This window comes from Chionomys nivalis, chromosome 25 (genome assembly GCF_950005125.1).
Source record: "Chionomys nivalis chromosome 25, mChiNiv1.1, whole genome shotgun sequence".
Lineage (NCBI taxonomy): Eukaryota > Metazoa > Chordata > Mammalia > Rodentia > Cricetidae > Chionomys > Chionomys nivalis.
Genome location: NC_080110.1, coordinates 1,948,499 through 1,967,827, shown reverse-complemented (window position 1 = coordinate 1,967,827; position 19,329 = coordinate 1,948,499). Strand labels below are relative to the sequence as shown.

The following is a 19,329-nucleotide window of genomic DNA, read 5'->3' as shown; positions in this document are numbered from 1 at the left end:
GGTTTTGTGTTTTTTTGTTTTTTTTCTCTCAACGTTCTCACATTCTTCGTGGATGCCCTCATGATTTGGCACAAGGAGCAAGCAGGAAAACTACAGTGTCTGTAATCAAGCCTCCAAAGCTGAGCAGGTTATTTCTTCCCACACAGGAGACACCACGTTTACTCTGCTCTCAGAGGAGTTGGTGGTAGGGGCTTAGGGGACATTTTCAGACTCCCCTCAGTTGGCATAAAGGGGACATATCAGCTACTTAGCATCCCCCACGTCTTCAGAATTTTCAGGGTCTAATGAGTGATCCTAGAACTGCGTTGCAGGGTTCCATTGGTACCACAGTGACCGACGTATACGACAGCGATCCAGATAGACGCCCTCAGTGATGTGCAGGACCGTGTCCTTGATGTTACCTGCACAGGAACTGGGAACTCCGTTTCCTTCTCCTCTGTGTGGAAGAAAATTGAAAAGAGAAGTGACAAGCTTGACTGGGCAGTTAGTTCTTCTCTGATTCGGTCTTCTCTCCAAGCAGAAGGCATTTTGGTGCAATCACGACTTTTCCCCCTGGTTACTAAGAAGCAGGTCATTTCCACACCAGGAGAGGGCTGGTGGGATTACTCTGTGTCTCTCCTTATGGCGGTGCTCTGGCCAAGTGTGTGAGTGAGTGAGTGAGCACAGGACCATGCGGGACAACAGAGACGCAGCCACTGCCACCTTGCAACACTTAAGGTCTCTAGTCGGGGTCACCCTCATTTTCAGCTGTGATCGTTTCTGACTTGCTACTGTCGGGGGTCTTGCTTTAAGTTTGCTATTGTTGCTGTGACCAGGCCTCTTTGATAGACTTCCCAGCCTCATTTCTTCGTGGTGAGTCTCTCAGAATATTTTTAAAAAATTGGAACCGTTTTACACATGCAGAAATATTTGAGGGTGTTTGTTTTCCTAAATGACAATTTCTATTTCAGGTTCTTGTGCAGCTTGGGCTATGGCTGCCAATGCCAGATGGCACCATTTCTAAGAGAAGAGCTGGCTTTTGCTTAGAAGTAATACCCACAAACAATGCCAGATTAGCATAAGCAAATGTCAGTGAGTGAACACAGAGCCAACACTCTCTGTCTTTTCTTCCCTTCCTAGGCCATGGGTGTTGAGAGTGACCAGGAAATTGTGCAGATGATTGGAACAGAGGAGCACGTGATGGCTGCATTTGGGCCCAGCTTGGAGGAGTGCCAGAAAGCTCAGATTTTCACACAGATGCAGGTGCGTCCTTTCGTGCTGTCCTTTGCTGTGGATTGAGACTTCGGTGCTGTTCATCTTAATAAGCCACCGCTGCAGTGACTTTGGGGGTGTAGGTCTGGTGAGGGGCTTGAGGAGAATAGTGACACAGTTCTTCTGACCCTCTGTAAAGTGGAGGAAGAAGGCCGCCTGTGTCAGTCGTGAGCCTGTGGTTTCTGGAGTTTTCAGAAGAGGGCTTCGTGGAGAGGCGGCTGCTTATGTGCTTCAGTAACACATTCAAGGGATAGCACACTTTCAAAGCCCTGGCAGCTCCAGTCTGAGGCTTGCCTTCTTTCATTTTCTCTTTGATATCCTTTTGGTGGCAGTGTGGGGGTGTGTCACTATGATAAAACACCATGACCAAAAGCATCTAAAGGAAGAGTTCCTTTTGGCTCGCAGTACCAGAGGGATAGCGTCCATAATAGTGGAGAGAATGTGGTAGCCAGAAGCAGAGGCGGGAAGAAGCAGAGGCGGGAAGCTGGCCACGCACACATCCCACTCCCATTGACCTCTAACATAGACTTCCTCTTGAAGATTCCATAACCACCAGTTGGGGACCAAGAATTGAAATATATGAGCTATGGGAGACATTTCTTATTTAACACAGCGGGGACCAAGCCCAGGGCTTTGTGCGTACATTGCAGGCGCTCTGCCAGTGGGCTGTGTCCTTAGCTCAAGTTATCCATTTCATCTCCAACGTCCCATTACTTCAGCATTAAGAAAGGTCCAGGAATCATCCCTTTTATTCCCTCAGGCTCTTCACTGACCTCAGGTACACCTAGCTAGAACCATGGACTCTAAGGACAAGATTCAAAGGTGATGTTAGGGAATCCATGTGTGTAAGCATAATTTTAAAAACTAATTATACTTCCTTTTTCCTGTGGGAGAGTCCTCATAGCACGTGGGCGTTTTAGTCTGATATTCCTAAGGTGTTTTGCTGACTTTGAGTCTCTTTGTCATTCCTCATGCCCTCTGGGAGCCAGGGATGCCCTTCTATAGAACTAGACTAGGCGGTTTGAATTTGTCCATATGTACATTGTCTAGCCTGTGAAATATTTAAAGGAAAATATAAATCCTGGGTCTCTTTCTTCTGGTCACCTGTGATACATGTAGAGAGAACATTCCCACTTAATTGTGTTTGTGTGTTCTGAACTGAGGTCAGTCTTGGGGGTGTTTAGATCACGTCATGCACTTAGGAAGGCTGATGCTGTACCAGCACGTGCAGTTCCAGAGCACATCACTAGGAAGTGTTCCTCACTGCTTTACTCTCTCCACGCTCATGGGGAATGGACTCAAATAACTGGGCAGAGAGCATCAGGAAACATTATTTTGATTAGGAAGAACTATTATTTTTGGCCTTTCTTGAAAGTAAAATATTTGGTAGGCATGAATCTTCGTTAAAAAAAAAAAAAACTTAAGGAGTGTCTGGACATTGGTGGTGTACACCTTTAATCCCAGCACTTGGGAGGCAGAGGCAGGCGGATCTGTGAGTTCAAGGCCAGTCTGGTCTAACAGAGTAAGTTCCAGGACAGCCAGGGCTACACAGAGAAACCCTGTCTCCAAAAACCAACAAGAACAACAACACCCCCCTCCCTCCAAATTAAAATAAAATAAATCAAGGAATCCTGTTCAGGGATCTAAGAACATAAGGGGAAACATTAAGAAGTGCGCAGAAGTAGAAAATGTATACTCGTCCTTTGAACAACAGGTTCATTCTGGGTGGCTTGCTGTTCCTTCTGTGATGAGGAGTGAATGGTGCCCTAATGGTCACTGAGGGCTCTGACAGCTTCCTTCCACATCTTCACCTGCTCGGTCAGGTAGCCTGTAGCAGTGCAGAGCAGTGTGAGCAAGGGCCGCGGTGGGTTAGAAATTCACATCCGTGTCTGTTGGGAGAAACAGGAAACTTTTCAGCTAACTCAGTGAGATTAGGTCAGAGAAAAGATGGAATCATTAACTTCAGAGAGACAAATGTTTTTTTCCCTGACAGAAAATATGAATTTCTAGTTGCTTACAGACTATGTGCTAGGTTAATAATAATCCAAATGTTTGCTACATTGAACATATAGTATTGGCTATGAAAACGTAAGTGTTCTCTCCTTTTCTGAATGAGCATGAAGAAAGCACACTTCATTGTGGAATAGTGTGTGTGACCAAACTTCCTGGGGGAGACAACATACGCCATGGCCAACCTGCTGAACCAGCGAGTTTTATTGGAAGAATGTAGATAAGGCTAGCTTACAGAGCATGGGTGACGGACAGCTCACAGAAGCTCGGCGTCTTGAGTGCACTTGCACAGCTGCAGGGCAGCTCACCAGGATGGAGAGCGTCCTTTCCAAGTGCCTCAGTTGGTCTAAAGCTCTTCCAGGCAGCTCGGCTGGTCCTGCTTCTTCCAGGTCCTCTCTGCAGCTTTTTTTTTTTTTTCCCCCTTCATCTCCTTTGCAGTTCCACTTGTCCTGGAAGAACTCTCAGATTCATTTGCTTCTCTGGCAGGGAGGGTCCTGGTAAATCTGTTCGGTTTCAGGGACTTCCTGAAGCTATGTTGAGTTGTTTACCTTGCTGCTCCTGGAGCTTCTCTGTGAGATGGAATGTTTCATCTTGGAGGATACTGTACACCACAGATACCCTTAGCCCTTTTGAAGGTGTGATGCTTCAGTTGGTTGCTTACAGTGTAGGCATGGTTTGCTTTCATGCCTGTTTTTAGCCTCCACCATTTCCTCGGTCTATGTTATTTATATGGTTTTTATCACTATCAAGGGCTCTGGTGTATAGATGCCTTTTGGGGAATGTTGCTAGGAATAGTATTTTGGCTTGCCTTGGTAGACTGTTTCTGCAGTCCTCACACTGTGGCATCACTGGGTACCGAGGGAAGAGTTGGCAGTGTGACATCAGAAGGGATTCCCCTCTCCTTGTACCCCTCTCATTTTTTCCTCAAAGTGAGGAATCTTGTGCCCTTTCCAAGGGAGAAAACTTCAATGACCTCTCAGTTTAGAGAACTTCAAGCTGCCTATTACTCGCATTTCCTGCCAAGTGGGCTTCCCTCATTCAGTTCCTTGTTGCTTACTAAACACTTCAGGGTCTGCCCTCATCTAGAGATAAGTAACTTTAATCATGTAACTTTACCCTTGAGTTTCCTTATGTTCCCTTGGTTTTCACCTCTGTCCTCTGACACCCCACACACTACCCCACCCCTGATATTAGGATGGTTTTACCTTATTTGTTCCAGAGATTTATGTATGGAATTAGGTGTGTATTGTGTCTAACTTTTGCTAAGCATACTGTCCAAAACTTTCCCGAAAGTTTTTGGTTCTTGTTTGTTGTTCCTTTTCATGTTGTTATCCATGCTGCCCATCCCTTTTATTGTTTAGTAATATTCCGTGGTATTTTTCATGTTGTTATCCATGCAGTCCGTCCCTTTTATTGTTTAGTAATATTCTGTGGTATGTCTGTACCAGCTTTTCCCTTTGGTGTTGATGTTCATTTGGATTTTTTTCTTTTTGCTTTTGAACAGTGCTACCATTAACAAATCTTTGTATGGACAAGTTTTCATTCCTTTGGGGTAAATACATAGGAGTCGAATTACTGAGCAAGAAAACAGTGCATATTTGACTTTTATAAAGCTGAAATTGCCACACTTTCCCAGTCCCCAAGTGATCATACCATTTAATTACTGACCACAGTGAACAAGTCCCATTGTTCTTGTTCTCACAGCATTTGGTGTTGTGTCTTTTTAATTTTAGATGTTCTAGCAGGTGTGTAGCCTTATCTTATTGTGGCCTTAATACTCATTTCTGATGGCAAATTATGTCGAGCACTTTTGATGTGTGAATCAGTCACTGACTTTCTTTGTGAGGGGTTCAAACTGATTATTAGTTCACTGCCTACGTTGTTCATCTTTTTATTAATGAATTTCAGACTTCTTTTAAAAATGAAGTCTGAGCCAGGCATGGTGGCACGTGTCTTTAATCCCAGCACTCAGGAGGCAGAGGCAGGTGGATCTCTGTGAGTTCCAGAACAGAATGATTTACAAAGTGAGTTCCAGGACAGCCAGGGCTACACAGAGAAACCCTGTCTACAAAAACCAAAACAAACAAAATATAAACGAAGCCTGGATATAAACCCATATCCAGCTTTCACATTGCAAACACTGCCCCCGCTTTCTTTGCTTCCACAGTGTTGTTGACCTCTGTCTTTCTACAATCACATTTCCTCTGTATCCTCTTTAAGGAGGTCTGTGCCTGTTCCAGATTAGGACATTGTCTGTGTCTTTCTCTAGAAATCATATACTTTAGTTTCTGTGTTAGATACAAAGTCTTTTTTTGCTTTGTTTGTTTTTCAAGACTAGGTAGCCCAGACTGTCCTGGAACTCACTCTGTAGACCAGGCTGGCCTCTGCCTCTGCTTCTGCCTCCCTGTTGCTGGCATTAAAGCCCCATGCACCAACACCTGGCAGTCCTCAAGTCCTATCTGAGGTTAGTTTCTCCTTTCGATGTGATGTGGATGCTCAGGCTCCTGTGCATGTTTGGGTGCTGAGCTGTTTTTCTCCACCAGTCATTCAGACGACAACTTTTCTCGTTGACTTATTTGGACAATTTTGTCAAGAGCCAGTTCACCCCTTGGTGTGGTTCATTTCTGTCTTTCTCTCCCCACTTACGGTTACATCCATTTTCATCCTGAAGACAGGGTCTGTCTGTGTAGCCACAGTGATCCACCTGCCTCTGCCTCCCAAGGGTTGAGATTGAAGGCCTGTGATATCACTGCCTGGCTACTGTAGTTTTATAGTTGAAACCATGATGCCAGCTATTCAAGCCCTTTGCATATCCATGTAAATTGTAGTACCCAGGCCTTAAGAATCAACTAATTTGGGGTTTTTAAATCCTGCTGGGAATAAAATGACCTATTATGTAATTTAGGATGAATTTCAACTGTAAATCATGCCATCAAGGCATCTAGTTCATGGCATTCATCCAGCATTTATTTGGGTTTTCTTTACCCTGTAGCTCTTAGTGTAGAGATCTTGACATGGTTTCCTTTTTCTATTTTTTTTTTTTTATAAATAAGAACAATCTCATCTCACAGTGATATTCTGAATGAAGAATTGATGACTGCCTTATAGATACACATCAACACATTTTTTATCTATGGTTTCTCAATTCCCTATAAATAATTATGTGTCAATTTTATAGAAATAAAATGTTTTTAAAAATCAAATGATGTGGCTCAAGGGAACCTGTGTGTTAGGTTGTCAGTGTGCTATAGTATTTTGTTACTGATTCATGATATTGAGACTATTCACAAAGCAGCAGTGTGTGTACCCAGGGTCCTTGTCTTCTTTACTTATAACAGCCTATCGGCACTGATGAGCTCCAGTGATGTAATTCAGACACTCCTTTGTTCTTTTATAGGCACTAAAATATATAGGGAATAAAGTAAGAAGACAAAGAATGTGGGGAGGTGGACCAAAGAAAACAAAAATAGAAGAAGCAAGAGAACTCCTGGCTTCTACCATTCTGACCCATGTACCGGTGAGTAATTGCCAGCTATGAATGAATGATGTCTGTGAGATTCGTGAATTCCTCCCAAAAACTCTGGAATGCGGTTTCTGCTGTTGGAAGTGCATTCCCAAGAGCTAGGCACTGTCCTGCCCCATTGGAACTTAGCTCCCATTATCAGCAGTTGTTTGTAGTCAGGGTTGGCTGCATCATTTCTTTAAAATGCTCATTTGCTGAGTTGTCCCCATGACCTTGAATTCCATAGTGTCTCGGTTCTGTCATTCATAGCTGGTGAGTGTGCAGAGAGAAGCTGGAGCCTGTCTGGTGGCCTTGAAGTGGGTTGTGTTTCTGTTAGCTCATCATATGTCAGGTATTGCTGGGAGTCATTCTTTCCCTCAGTGAATGTGTGGGCCCCTTTTGCTAAATTGTAGCTCCCAAGTGTTCCATCATGTATGATCTAATCACAGAGTTACAAACTATACCTTCAGGGAATCTGTGGATGTAGACCGGCTTTGTAGTGGCATTCAGGTTCAGTTTTCTTACCTTAAAACACTTGTGAGCAAATGGTATATATGTCTACACTGCTCTGTAGCTTCTGTTTGTGTGTCTGTGATCTACTCAGAAAATTATAAAATTCCTCTCATTGAAGCTGTATTTGAACTCTGTTTGATGATTTGTATTTGAGCTCTTTTGGATGATTGAAAGGAGTTTAAAATTCCAGACAGCAAAAGTGGGCAATGGTAGCTAATAGAGCTTTGGAGTTAGAGATGCATTTGTCCAGGTCTTGGTTTTGAACTAATTTGAATTCTCCGAACTCAGGTTTCTTCATAATGAAGTAACACTACTTCCTTCCAAGTCCCTTGTGATGATTCAGGGGTACAGCCTATGCAGAAAGCTCTGTTTCCCAGTTCTCCAAGATGGTGTAGTCCATTAGGAACCTGGCTTACCTTAATGCTGTAATGTCAGGAAGAGCCTCGGTGACCATGCTGGCTGTGCAGAACTTTGCTAAATTTGGCTCAGAAAGTGTAATTCCTTTGCCCTTTTGCAAAGAGATTGAACTATAGTTTTTAAATTTTAACTATAAATATTTTACTAAAGAATATATGAATTAGGAAAAGGCTTAGAGTTTTTAAATAGTTTGAAACAGTTTTTTTGTTTGTTTTTTACATAAGTTAAAACTTTGAGGGTAATACAGGAAAATGATATATTACCAAGATAAAGCAATACTGTTTGTCATTCTTCAAGACCCAGGCTCAAGAGCATTCTCTTGGCTAACGCCTGAGAGTTTGCTAGAAATAGTGAAACTCTCCCTAGACCTAATAGTCAGAAACTCCAGAGCGACCCTCAGCCTAGCCGTATGTATTATAGCAAGTCTTTCAGGTGCCTGTGACACATACACAGATTGAAAAGCCTTAACTGTTAAGAGGGGTGATATTCAAAAGTCTCCAGGTTCTCTTGACAGTTCTAGTCCAGCATTCTATGCTCAGTTTAGATCCTCTTACCCATTTCAGGTAATTCATGTTAACCCCCTCCAAGGAATGTCTGAACTGCTGTTGGTAGTCTATAAGTCATGTATATGGTCTACAAGTCATGGATATAGTCTACAAGTCATATGTATAGTCTACAAGTCATATGTATAGTCGACAAGTCATGGATATAGTCTACAAGTCATGTGTATAGTCTCCAAGTCATGTGTATAGTCTACAAGTCATGTGTATAGTCTACAAGTCATGTGTATAGTCTACAAGTCATGTGTATAGTCTACAAGTCATGTGTATAGTCTACAAGTCATGTGCAGTTATCAGTGTAGAGGGTTCCCACTTTCCATGTGATTGTGGACATTGTCCTGGAAAAAATGTGCTCAGAATGAATTAATTTCAGTTTAGGTCTAGGGTTGGGTTTCAAGCATGTAGTAGTTAAAAAGGGAGATGGGTAAAATGAATTAAAGAACTAAAGAGTGTAGCAAGGATGACTGCTATGAATATTCATGTTTCTTTCTACCTGTAAGTCCACTAGCATTTATGTATGTGAAAGGGCAATGTGAACTAGGCTTTGATGAAAATTAAAAATGTGATAAATAAAATATTTTCCTCACTGATAAGCAAAATAACTGTTTTGATTATTAAGCCAAAAGAGTTAGAACTGATCAGTTCAACTTACCCAACATGAGGTCTAGGAAAAGGAAATAGAACACAGAATTCTGTAAATAGTAACTGAGAATGTGAATTATTATCCCTATATAACAAAGAGCTCCAGACCTCCGTGGCTAAACATAACTGTGTTGTACCAGTCGTCGGTCTGTGTTCACTAGTCTTAACCACAGTTGGAGCCGGTTCACTAGTGTTAACCACAGTTGGAGCGGGTTCACTGGTCTTAACCCACAGTTGGAGCGGGTTCACTGGTCTTAACCCACAGTTGGAGCGGGTTCACTGGTCTTAACCCACAGTTGGAGCGGGTTCACTGGTCTTAACCCACAGTTGGAGCGGGTTCACTAATCTTAACCCACAGTTGGAGTGGGTTCACTGGTCTTAACCCACAGTTGGAGCGGGTTCACTAATCTTAACCCACAGTTGGAGCGGGTTCACTGGTCTTAACCCACAGTTGGAGCGGGTTCACTAGTGTTAACCACAGTTGGAGCGGGTTCACTAATCTTAACCCACAGTTGGAGCGGGTTCACTGGTCTTAACCCACAGTTGGAGCAGGTTGCTCGTCTTGGGGCTGTCGTGAAGGCAGCTGAGACTGAAGTCATCTGACGACTTCCCTGGGCTTGGTGTCCACCTGGCTTGCAGCCAAATGCGCTGCTTTCCACTCTGTCCTAGACTTGCCGTCTGATGCCTCGAGTCTCAACACAGTGAACATGCCAGCAGACATAAAGGTTGGAGAGACCAGGCTAGGCATCATTTCCACCACATCTCAGTGAGACTCACTGCAGGCCATTCCACAGTGGGCAGTGACTGAGTGGTGTGGGGACCATATGAAGCGAAGCAGGTACAGTCATCATATTTGAAGGAAAACTACCCAAGGCATTAAATGCAGAGACACAAAGTCTAAACACCTCTTGGGAAGTTTATAGACTATTTGAATGTCTGAAAATAGGGAGAATTCCAACATTCATTGCTTCCTTATTTGAATGTGACATTGATTCTTTTCTCGAAGCACCTTCATTTAGCATGCACCATCGCAAACTGTTTCTCTGGTTTCTGAATCACAGGTGAAGGAGTTCAATTTCCGAGCTAAGTGTATCTACACAGCTGTGATGGTGCGAAGGGTGATTCTGGCCCAAGGAGACAACAAAGTCGACGACAGAGACTATTATGGCAACAAGCGGCTGGAGTTGGCGGGACAGGTAGAATTTTATGTTCTTTGATAAGATTGGTTTTGTAGTCACTTTACATATGAAATTATCCAAGTCTAATAGAAACTATATACATATATAATATATATACAATAAAATATATACAATAATATATATGTATATAGTTTGAAGTATTACTTTTGCGTATGACTTAGTGTTTTTTTTACACTGTGGAAAGTCTGTGGTCTTTAAATTACCTGTTTTGTATCTTTTGCTGAGATGTTTTTCCTTGTTCCAGCTGAACTGTGACTTTAAGTGGTATTAACAGTTTACTTAATTAACAATTTAATTTAGTTTCGATTAACTAAATCGAAGTTAATTGATTAACTTCAATTAACAAATGTTTCTATAATACCTCCATATTTCCGGCTTGCTCCTAGGTGCTGTTGTTGGCTATACAGGAGGAAGATAGACTGACAAATGTGTGTGTATGTGTGTGTGTGTCTGTATGTGTGTATGTGTATGTGTGTGTGTGTGTCTGTATCTGTGTGCGCACGAGATTGGGTGCCTAAGGAGGCTCAGGCATCCCCTGGAGCTGGAGCCACAGGTGGTTGGTGTGAGCTGCCTTGCATGGGTGCTTGGAATGGAACTCAGGGAGTGACATGAGCTGGGTTTCAGGCGAGAGAAAACGGGTTTGGAGGCAGACAGACAGAGGCGATAGCAATGATGCAGAGGAGGGGTGGTTCTCTCCCTGGATCATGTGGATCCTGGAAATTGATCAAGCAAGTGCCTTTACACATTAACCCATCTGTCTAGCCCCCACAGCTAAAGTTAGAAGTTAGAGTTTGGAAGTTAGAACAGTTCTTAGGTTTGCGAAGAGTCGGGATCTGGAGTATGGGGAAGCTCTGGTTAAGGTTAGTGCCTGTTTCACCACCTTCAGATTGACCACTCACCATGCAAGGATTTACCCTTTCCTACCACTAATCCTCATTTTCACCATTTTTCAATTAAAAAAAATCAAGCTGTTAGGTGAGTCCTTATAAAGGGGGGCGTTTATGTAGGGGAATATGGAAGGGAATGAGGAGGAGGTTAAAGAGGATATCCTGTTGCTTAAGAAATTAGAATTAAAAAGAAGACTCCCACATGCAAGAAAACATAGCTTAATGAACAGTGTAAGCACATGAAGGTATTGTGTTGGCGAGAATGTGTAAGAACAATAGCTGCTGGTTCCCACCCGAGGGACGAGGCAGTGGAAGCGCGCTTCAGCTTTAGATAACAGAGTTGTCTCCACTGGCCCAGGGAGCTTTCCCTCAGTCTGGCTGCCACCAGAGGGTTGCCAGGCCAGTTGCCAGTAGGTGTTAGCAAAACCTACTGATTTCAGGCTTAATCTTTGCACTTACCTTTTCTTTTTCGGTAATGTGTTCATTATTTGCTGCACGTTACTCCGTTCTTTGTCTGCAATTTTTTTGTTTCTAATGCAGCTTGCTTTGTATGAGTGAGATATGGAATGGCACCAAAATCCAGGGATTTCCATCCCGGACAAAAGAATGCCGTCTTGACTTCAGAGATTGCCTAATCCCAGCTGTTCTGATAATGTAATTAAGGCTGCCTAATGTCTTTAATTTTGCAACCAGTTTGTGTGAAAAGGAGAATTTGGCACTGAAGGCTTAAACACTAAATAGCAATCTCAAGGCGCCTAATTAGAATTCTCTGACATTAAGCTAATTGGTGAAACTGTATTTCAGCGGCTTAGCTTCTTTATTAATTTTTTTTAGCGTTTTCATTGAAAATCAGTTGATGAGCTGTCAGCACTTTTCCCTTAAATATGATTTCCTCAGTGGTGCTTCTGTCTTCAGCAGGAGGAAAGTTCTCAGACTAGCAGTGGGAAGTGCTGAATAGTGAGGCACCTGACCCTTGTCATCATTTTACTTCCAGCCCAGATCTTGTGGTTCATTGTGTGGCTTAGCTTCACAGCCTCTCACTGCTCTGGTAACTGGACAGCATTACTTCTAAAGTTGACATTTTTAGAGAGGAGAAATTTCTTCCGTAGCAGTGTTGGTGACTCTGCGAGCCCATTCACTAGTGTTTAGCACCAAGGACATTTTCTTGTGTTTGAATCAGGAGGCCACAAAAGAGTCAGCTGGAATCCAAAAACAACTTCATCATTTGAGACAAAAGCAGCTAAGTGTAAGGACTAATTAAAAGAGCTGGGCTCTGAGGTCTGGTTGAGGGCCCTTGATTCTGTGCAGGATGCTTGTGCAGGTTCCATTGCTCGGCCCACAGGAAGTGGCTGGAACGGGCGTCGGTGGCCCCTCCCCCTCTGCACCTGCGTCCACTCCCACAGCCTTTCTTTCCTTGAGTGAAACTGCTGGGTCCCACTGCGGGGAAGGATTAAGCTCTCGGGGAGGAAGTTTTCTCTTTAGAACACTTTTGTACATTCAAGTCCTAGATCCTGGCTTCCTGATCTGCAGACTTGATTTTAGTGGAAAAATAGATGGATGTCTCCAACCCGAGGGTTTGGAAAGGCATTTAAAACGGTCCAGCTTAGAAAAATTCTTTTGATGTTAAGGAAAACTTAGTTGTTTTGAGTAAATTCTTTGTTCAAAGTTGTAAGTCTGCTTTCCATTATAAATTCAGGAATATAGTCAGCAGGGAATTTGGTAAATCATCAACTTACATGTTTTCAGTGATCTCAGAATTCCTCTTTAAGTGAATCATTGAAATGTTTTGCTAGTTGACTTAAATCACAAACCAATATGTTGAGCTTTTTTGTTCTGTTTACCAAAGGAAAGCTTATGTGGGAAATAGGAGTATAATTATGAATAGAGATTGGTGTTTATAATAGCTACTGTATTGTTGAAGAAGTATGCCAGCTCCCTATTCTAGTAATAACTACTCAATCTTTCCTCTCTGTGAACTTGATGTTACTGATATTTCTATTATCTGGTGCTTGTCCTAAGCAGTGGCTTCATTTCTTAGACCACACAGTTTTGTGGGTCAGGCTTTCAGATGGAACTGGGCTGTCTGCCTGTTTCACATGGTGCTGGTGGAGGTCAACCACAGGTCATCTAGTGGATGACCGCACAGGGTGAAGGGCAATGCCCCATGAGGATGTGACTTCTCTGGACTGTGGCTCGGATGACCACACACTAAGGGTGCATGTTTCCATGGACAGACAGAACCTCTGTCTCAGGCCTAGAATCCTTAACACTTCCGTGCGGGTCAGAGTGCTCACAAGCCCTCCCATATTGTTCTTATACTTCAGGGGACAGCCAGAGGTTGGGCAAAGTTTATTCACATAATTTGGGTTTCTCCCCGTGTCTCTTCCCCTTCTGAGAATTTTTTACAGCTATTTGTATTTATTAGCTGGGGTTGCTTTTTTTCTTGTTCTTCATCCAATAAAACCAAGAAGGGAACTGAGAGGGTTCTAGGTCGGTGGGATGGGAGTCTCTCTTTTTTCTTTCCATTTACACCCGTCTCACGTGCAGTTAACTGGTAGGTAAAAAGTTTTAAAAACAAGAAATGTAGCCATTCCTGAATATCTTCCGGTTTCTGCCTGCCCGTGCCTTCAAGATGGCGCTGCTGTGTTCAGACTCCATCTGGAGGCAGATCCATCCCTTTGGTGCTAGGCTAATCACACCTCCAGTTCTGCAACAACCACCTTACCTGGTTTTCATGGCTCCCTGCTCTGCCATGACCAAACTATGTGACGTTATCTAATAGCATTTACTTTCATGTCATCCTTAGCATAAATTAGAGTTTATCGCACAGATGTGTGTTATGAGGGCACAGATGCCATGGATACGAAAGGCTTCTTCTCAGCTCAGACTGTCATCCGTGCCCCTCCGTTTGCCTGTGGTTCATTTGTCTCTGCACTTAGAGTTATTTGCATTTATTATTATCTTAACTTATTACAGTGTTTAAGGTTTTTGTTTTGTTTTTCAAGATAGTTTCTCTGTATAATAGCAGCCCTGGCTGCCCTGGAACTCGCTCTGTAGACTGGGATAACTTCGAACTCACATATAGCTCAGTTTGTCTACATTTTGTTGATATAGGTTGCGGTTTATAGTTGGTACTTTGCCCTTAAATAGCTACATGCAGGTTCCAGTAGGAAACCTATTCCCAAAGTGCCCACCACCAGCGACTCTCATTTCTGGAGAGTTGTTATAAGTGGAGATTACTGCGTTTTCCTTAGATCTACGGAAACAAAAGCTTCAACTTGACAGATTTCCATGAATTTCTTTGTAAATTAAAATTGGTCAGTGAAACGTAAAGATGTGAGAGTATTCTGAATTAAATATCTGATTGCAAGGCTTCTATCACCTCTGTCCATCAAAGTTCTGTACATAGTCAGTAATTTGGATTTTATAAAAATGTATTGTTTTTAGTTTTTAAATTTCTTTCCCCCCCAAAAACAGAGCTTTAATTGAGATGTAAGCTTAATCATTGTGTCCTTTTCTTCTAGCTCTTATCTCTTCTTTTTGAAGATTTGTTCAAGAAATTTAATTCGGAAATGAAGAAGATTGCAGACCAGGTGATCCCTAAACAGAGAGCAGCCCAATTTGACGTCGTGAAACACATGCGCCAAGACCAGATCACCAATGGCATGGTGAACGCCATTTCCACCGTGAGTCTCCTCTGCAGTCTGAGAGGTCAGGTAGACTAGAAGCAGGAGAGATGGTGTGAAGTTTAAGTGCTGTCAGTGGGACTTTTGTTAACATAGCCACTGTCGCTGTAGCTCATTCAAGTGTGGAGTCATTTATCCGTACGAGCTATTGCTGTCATTTCAACAGTAATTCATAACTTAAATAACCTTTATTATGGTTTCCTTACTTTTTATTAGTTGTTAATAACTTACAGTGCTTAATTCACAAACTTCATCATGGGTGTGGAGAGAAACTGCATGTGCATATAGGGTGCTGGAGTTCTTGCATTTCAGGCATCCCCTGGGCCTTTGGAGCAGGTCCCTCATAGACAGAGGAGGACGACTGTGTAACTTCACTGCTGTGATATACTTTCTGCTACATGGCACCGTGAAAACACTTGCAGGGAGAGGAGAGCTCCCTTGGTCTGTTAGTCATCCTCCTTTTCATGGGCACTTGCCTCCATTTTCTTCCTGTAATGAAATTGACATATATCAGGCAGATTTCTTAGTTGGCAGCTTTTGTCCAAAGCCATACAAAGGTGTTTTATTTCACAGTAGGGTTTATATTCTTCGGAGATCCATCAGCTGTTTCTTTCTGGGCCCTGAACCCATCCCCTGCAGCTGCTCCGTATTCAGGGCCAGGCTATTCACGAGAGGTTATCAGATAGGTGTCTGCTCCCTTTTTAAAAGCTTAGCAACTATAGGTCTATCTGATCAAGTCTGCTCCACATATTATATTCCAGACACACAATTAGTTTTATGGATAATCTTGCCCCAACAAAGAACAGTATGGCCCAGTGCTTTGACTCCCATGACCATGAAACAATAGGGCAGCTTTTTCACTGCTCAGCTTCAGAGGGTTAGTGGGTCTGTGTGACCAGCTTTATAGAGCCAGCCACAGCTAAGGAAGAGGTGCAGCCCACCTCTGCTTGGGCACGTTGGCTTCCTGGTCTATGTTCTCAAGGCAGAAGACCTGTAACCTCAGCATTGCCTGAGAGCCTCCCTTGCTCCTGACTGTTCTTTCAGCAGAACACCGGTTTATCTTCTCGACACCTGCACTTAGAAAGCACTAGGCCTGTGGCAGGTGTGTCCCACCAAGTTAGCTTCTCTGTGGAGTTTTAGGCTCTGCCTCTGCCTCCACTCTGTTCCTGTGCTCCATCCCCCACCTCCTTCCTAGTGGGCTGATCATTTCAGCTCTGCTGCAGGTCTGTCTTATTTATTCTGGAGCCAGCTGATACACAGCAGTCTGTGGGCTTGCTAGCTCTTGGCTTTTAAGGGGTAGAGCTTTATGCTTAGAATTTAGCATTCATTAAAACTGTCAAAAAATTGAAAATCCATAAGAAACAGATTTTGAATTTAACAAAATAAAATTTTAATTCATGAGGGAGATCTCCTGAAGTCATATTTTAATGTAAACTGTTATTTGAGCTCCAAAAACAGTGGTTCTCAACCTGTGGGTCGTAACCCCTTTAGAAAGCCTCTACTCTGAAAATATTCGCATAATGATCCAAAATAGAAGCAAAACCGCAGTGATAAAGCAGCAGTGAGAATGGTTTTATGGCTGGGGCCAACACAGCATGAGAACTGTACTGAAGGTTTGCAGCCTTAAGAAGGTTGAGAACACCGTCCTAAAAGTCCAATAATTTGCCTGTTTTGATCCACAAGTGCTCTCCTGAAATTGAATTCAAAAGTTTGTGCTAATTCCTCTGTCAGCTTTTCTCAAGAAAACACCAATATCTTTCACCTGGCTCTTGAAGAGGATGTGGAGCGCCCCAACACACACAGATGTCCTCTGTGATGTCTTGGAGATAACTGAGTCAAATGGCTTTTGAGATTTTTTTTTACTTTGCTTTTTTGACGCATACCATTTCCTACAATTTATGTTACTATGTTTTCATGGTTTTGGAGAATAATATTTAATGTGTACAACTAATATAAACAAAAATTTTTAAGTATAATCTGTTGTGTTCAGTATATAGGAGATAAAATTAACATTCAAAATTTACTGGTAAGTCCATTTTATTAATATTTCAGATTAGCATACAGATTAATAGAGTTCAGCATTATAGCATCTTCTCACTAATGACAGAAATTTGTTTTAAATTGATGTTTTTTGATTTGACAACATAGTATTTCTTAATGTAAATAATACACAGTTTTAGGGCTGAAGCTGTAGCTCAGGTAGAGCATCTTAGCATTTGCAAGCCCTGGGTTTGATCCCCAACAAAAAGAAGAAGAAAAAGAAAAAAAGACCATGATAAATTAAAATATACAATTTCCTATTCCTTGGGCCTAGATGACGAAAGTATAGATGACTCTCTCTCTTATTAAACTACTGTTAGAGTCCTTTTTTCTGTGCGTGTGTGTGTCTCAGCACTGCTTTTGGAAGGCACCTAACAGTGCAATGTGGGATTCTCTTTGGGCTTTAGGTGCGTTTTGCCTGAGGCGTGTGGCGCCCTCACTAGCATCTCACTGGTCCATTTCTTGCTCCCTGTGGAATCCTCTGGTTGAGCTGCCTCGGGCAGAGGACCCTGAATCCCAAAGAAGGTGACTCTCCTGCGTGACAGCTGGGAGCTGGTCACTAGTCACAGAATAGCCTCATTCTGTGCCTAGAAAGCCCCAGCAGCTCATCGCTGAGTTCTGGCTTTAGTTAGATCACGGCTGTATGTGCATCCACAGCTGTCTCACGTGCTTCACCTCTCTGCAGGGAAATTGGTCTCTAAAGAGATTTAAAATGGACCGCCAGGGCGTGACCCAGGTGCTGTCTCGTTTGTCGTATATTTCTGCTCTTGGCATGATGACAAGAATCTCCTCCCAGTTTGAGAAAACAAGAAAAGTGAGTGGTCCTCGTTCTCTCCAGCCGTCTCAGTGGGGGATGCTCTGTCCCTCTGACACACCTGAAGGAGAGGTAAGGTGCTATGGAGTCTCTGTGGAGTCGGAGGTCATACCTGTTGGGATGGGAGTCTGGGGTTCTGCTTCTGGGCCCATAGGTTATTTCTTTTGTTTTGATTAACTGGTTATTTGGCGAGAAATATTGTTGTGGTTTGTCAAGGCTCTATCACATTATTCCAAAGCCAGAAGCCTTTGAGTCAGTCTCTTACCTAAAGAAATTCAGTCAGCATCTCTTTCTCACTTCACCCTGAGAATCAAGCCATATAGTAAAGAGGTGATCAGGATGTAGACAGCTGCAAGAGCCATGGCCTTTGATGCTCGGAATTATCTTTGAGTAGCTTCTTGATTTCTTTAGTTGTGCTTAAAGGACCCCGTAGACAGTTGCAGACAACTTGGCACATGCAGCCAAAGACCTGCAGTAACTGAGTTGTATGAACAGCACAAGCCATTACCTGACAACCAAATCATTGGATTTGCCAAGATTTAATCACTTAGCCTCACTCTGTCCTCTGTTTCTTGGCTTCTTTTTATAGATAAAAAAAAAAATGATAATTTGTCTGTGTTTGTGTGTGGCTGAGTGTATCTATGTGCACCATTTGCATGCAGGCACCACAGAGGCCAGAAGAGGGCGCTTTCTAGCCCCTGGAACTAGAGTTAGAGGCTGTCGTGCGCTGCCTAGTGTAGGTGCTGGGAACCAAGCCTAGGTCCTCTGCCTCTCTCTAGCCCCAGGCTTTCCCATGATACTGTTGTTAGTATCATCTGATTCTAGTCCTTTTGAGTCATGAACTAATGGAGGAAGGTGGCCACCACTGTGTCATCTCCAGGTAATGGAGGAAGGGTAGACCACCTCTGTATCTCCAGGTTCCTACAATAGAGGTCCCGTAAATGTACATTGAATGAAAAAATAAGTTTATAGCAAGTGAAGGTATAGGCTTCAAAGTGTAGGAATTTGTTAGAACTCAAAAAGTGAAAAATAGATGTTCAAACAGGCTATGGTTCTTAGAAAAATTCTAATTTATCTTAAACTGTAAGGAAATTCATATTAAACTTAATATAGTTTCCAAATATATATATATTGTGAACTTTCAATTACTTAAATTTCTCATAGCTAAATTTATTTTCAGTTTATCTTAGAGTTTTTATTGCTTTTAGGGGGTTGAACCCTCACCAGCAGCCTTTCCTAGGCTCTTTTCAAGGACTCCGACCCTGCCACATGATGCCAAGCCTTGTCTTTTCTCCGTAACCCCTACATTCTTAGGGTATCTACTTCCACTGAAGTGGCATGTCTATCAGTGGTCTCTCCTGGCCTTTCCCAGCGCCAAGCCTCCCCTGCTCTCCATAGCCCTTTCATGCCATCAAAATCGGTGCCACATGGGAAATTGTTTACATTATCAAGTTTGGCTGCCAGCAAAAGGTGCAGCCTTGGCCCCCACTAGACCACAGCACTCAGGGTACCCAGATTTGCCATCATGGTGATGGACTTCTTAATCACTGCTGATTCTTCAGCTCCAGCTGACCAATATCAGTTTTCTTCGCAAAGCTAAGGTTTCCCTTTAACAGTTCGTAATTCAAAATATTGAGTAGCCCTGATAGTCTTTAAGGGAATCGCAAACCTCTCTCTGAAACCTCACAAGCCAGGCCTCCATTGTCTCCATTCATCTGTGTTCCTACCTTCCAAGCCTCCGCGGAACAGCCTGCTGAGCTCTGAGCACGCAGATTTTCCACCCCAAAGTGCATATGCCACCACAGTCC

General features: G+C 42.9%; 1 protein-coding gene across 2 annotated transcripts in view; it reads left to right on the top strand.

The window, feature by feature from the left end:
* Polr3b (RNA polymerase III subunit B) overlaps positions 1-19,329 on the top strand; it is a 97,903-nt gene that overhangs the window by 28,363 nt on the left and 50,211 nt on the right. For both annotated transcript variants that reach the window (XM_057758216.1, XM_057758215.1), the window contains 5 exons: positions 1,120-1,242; positions 6,659-6,778; positions 9,957-10,091; positions 14,506-14,667; positions 17,393-17,593. In XM_057758216.1, the coding sequence (XP_057614199.1) occupies positions 1,120-1,242; positions 6,659-6,778; positions 9,957-10,091; positions 14,506-14,667; positions 17,393-17,593 (741 nt within the window). The remainder of the gene's footprint in view (positions 1-1,119; positions 1,243-6,658; positions 6,779-9,956; positions 10,092-14,505; positions 14,668-17,392; positions 17,594-19,329) is intronic.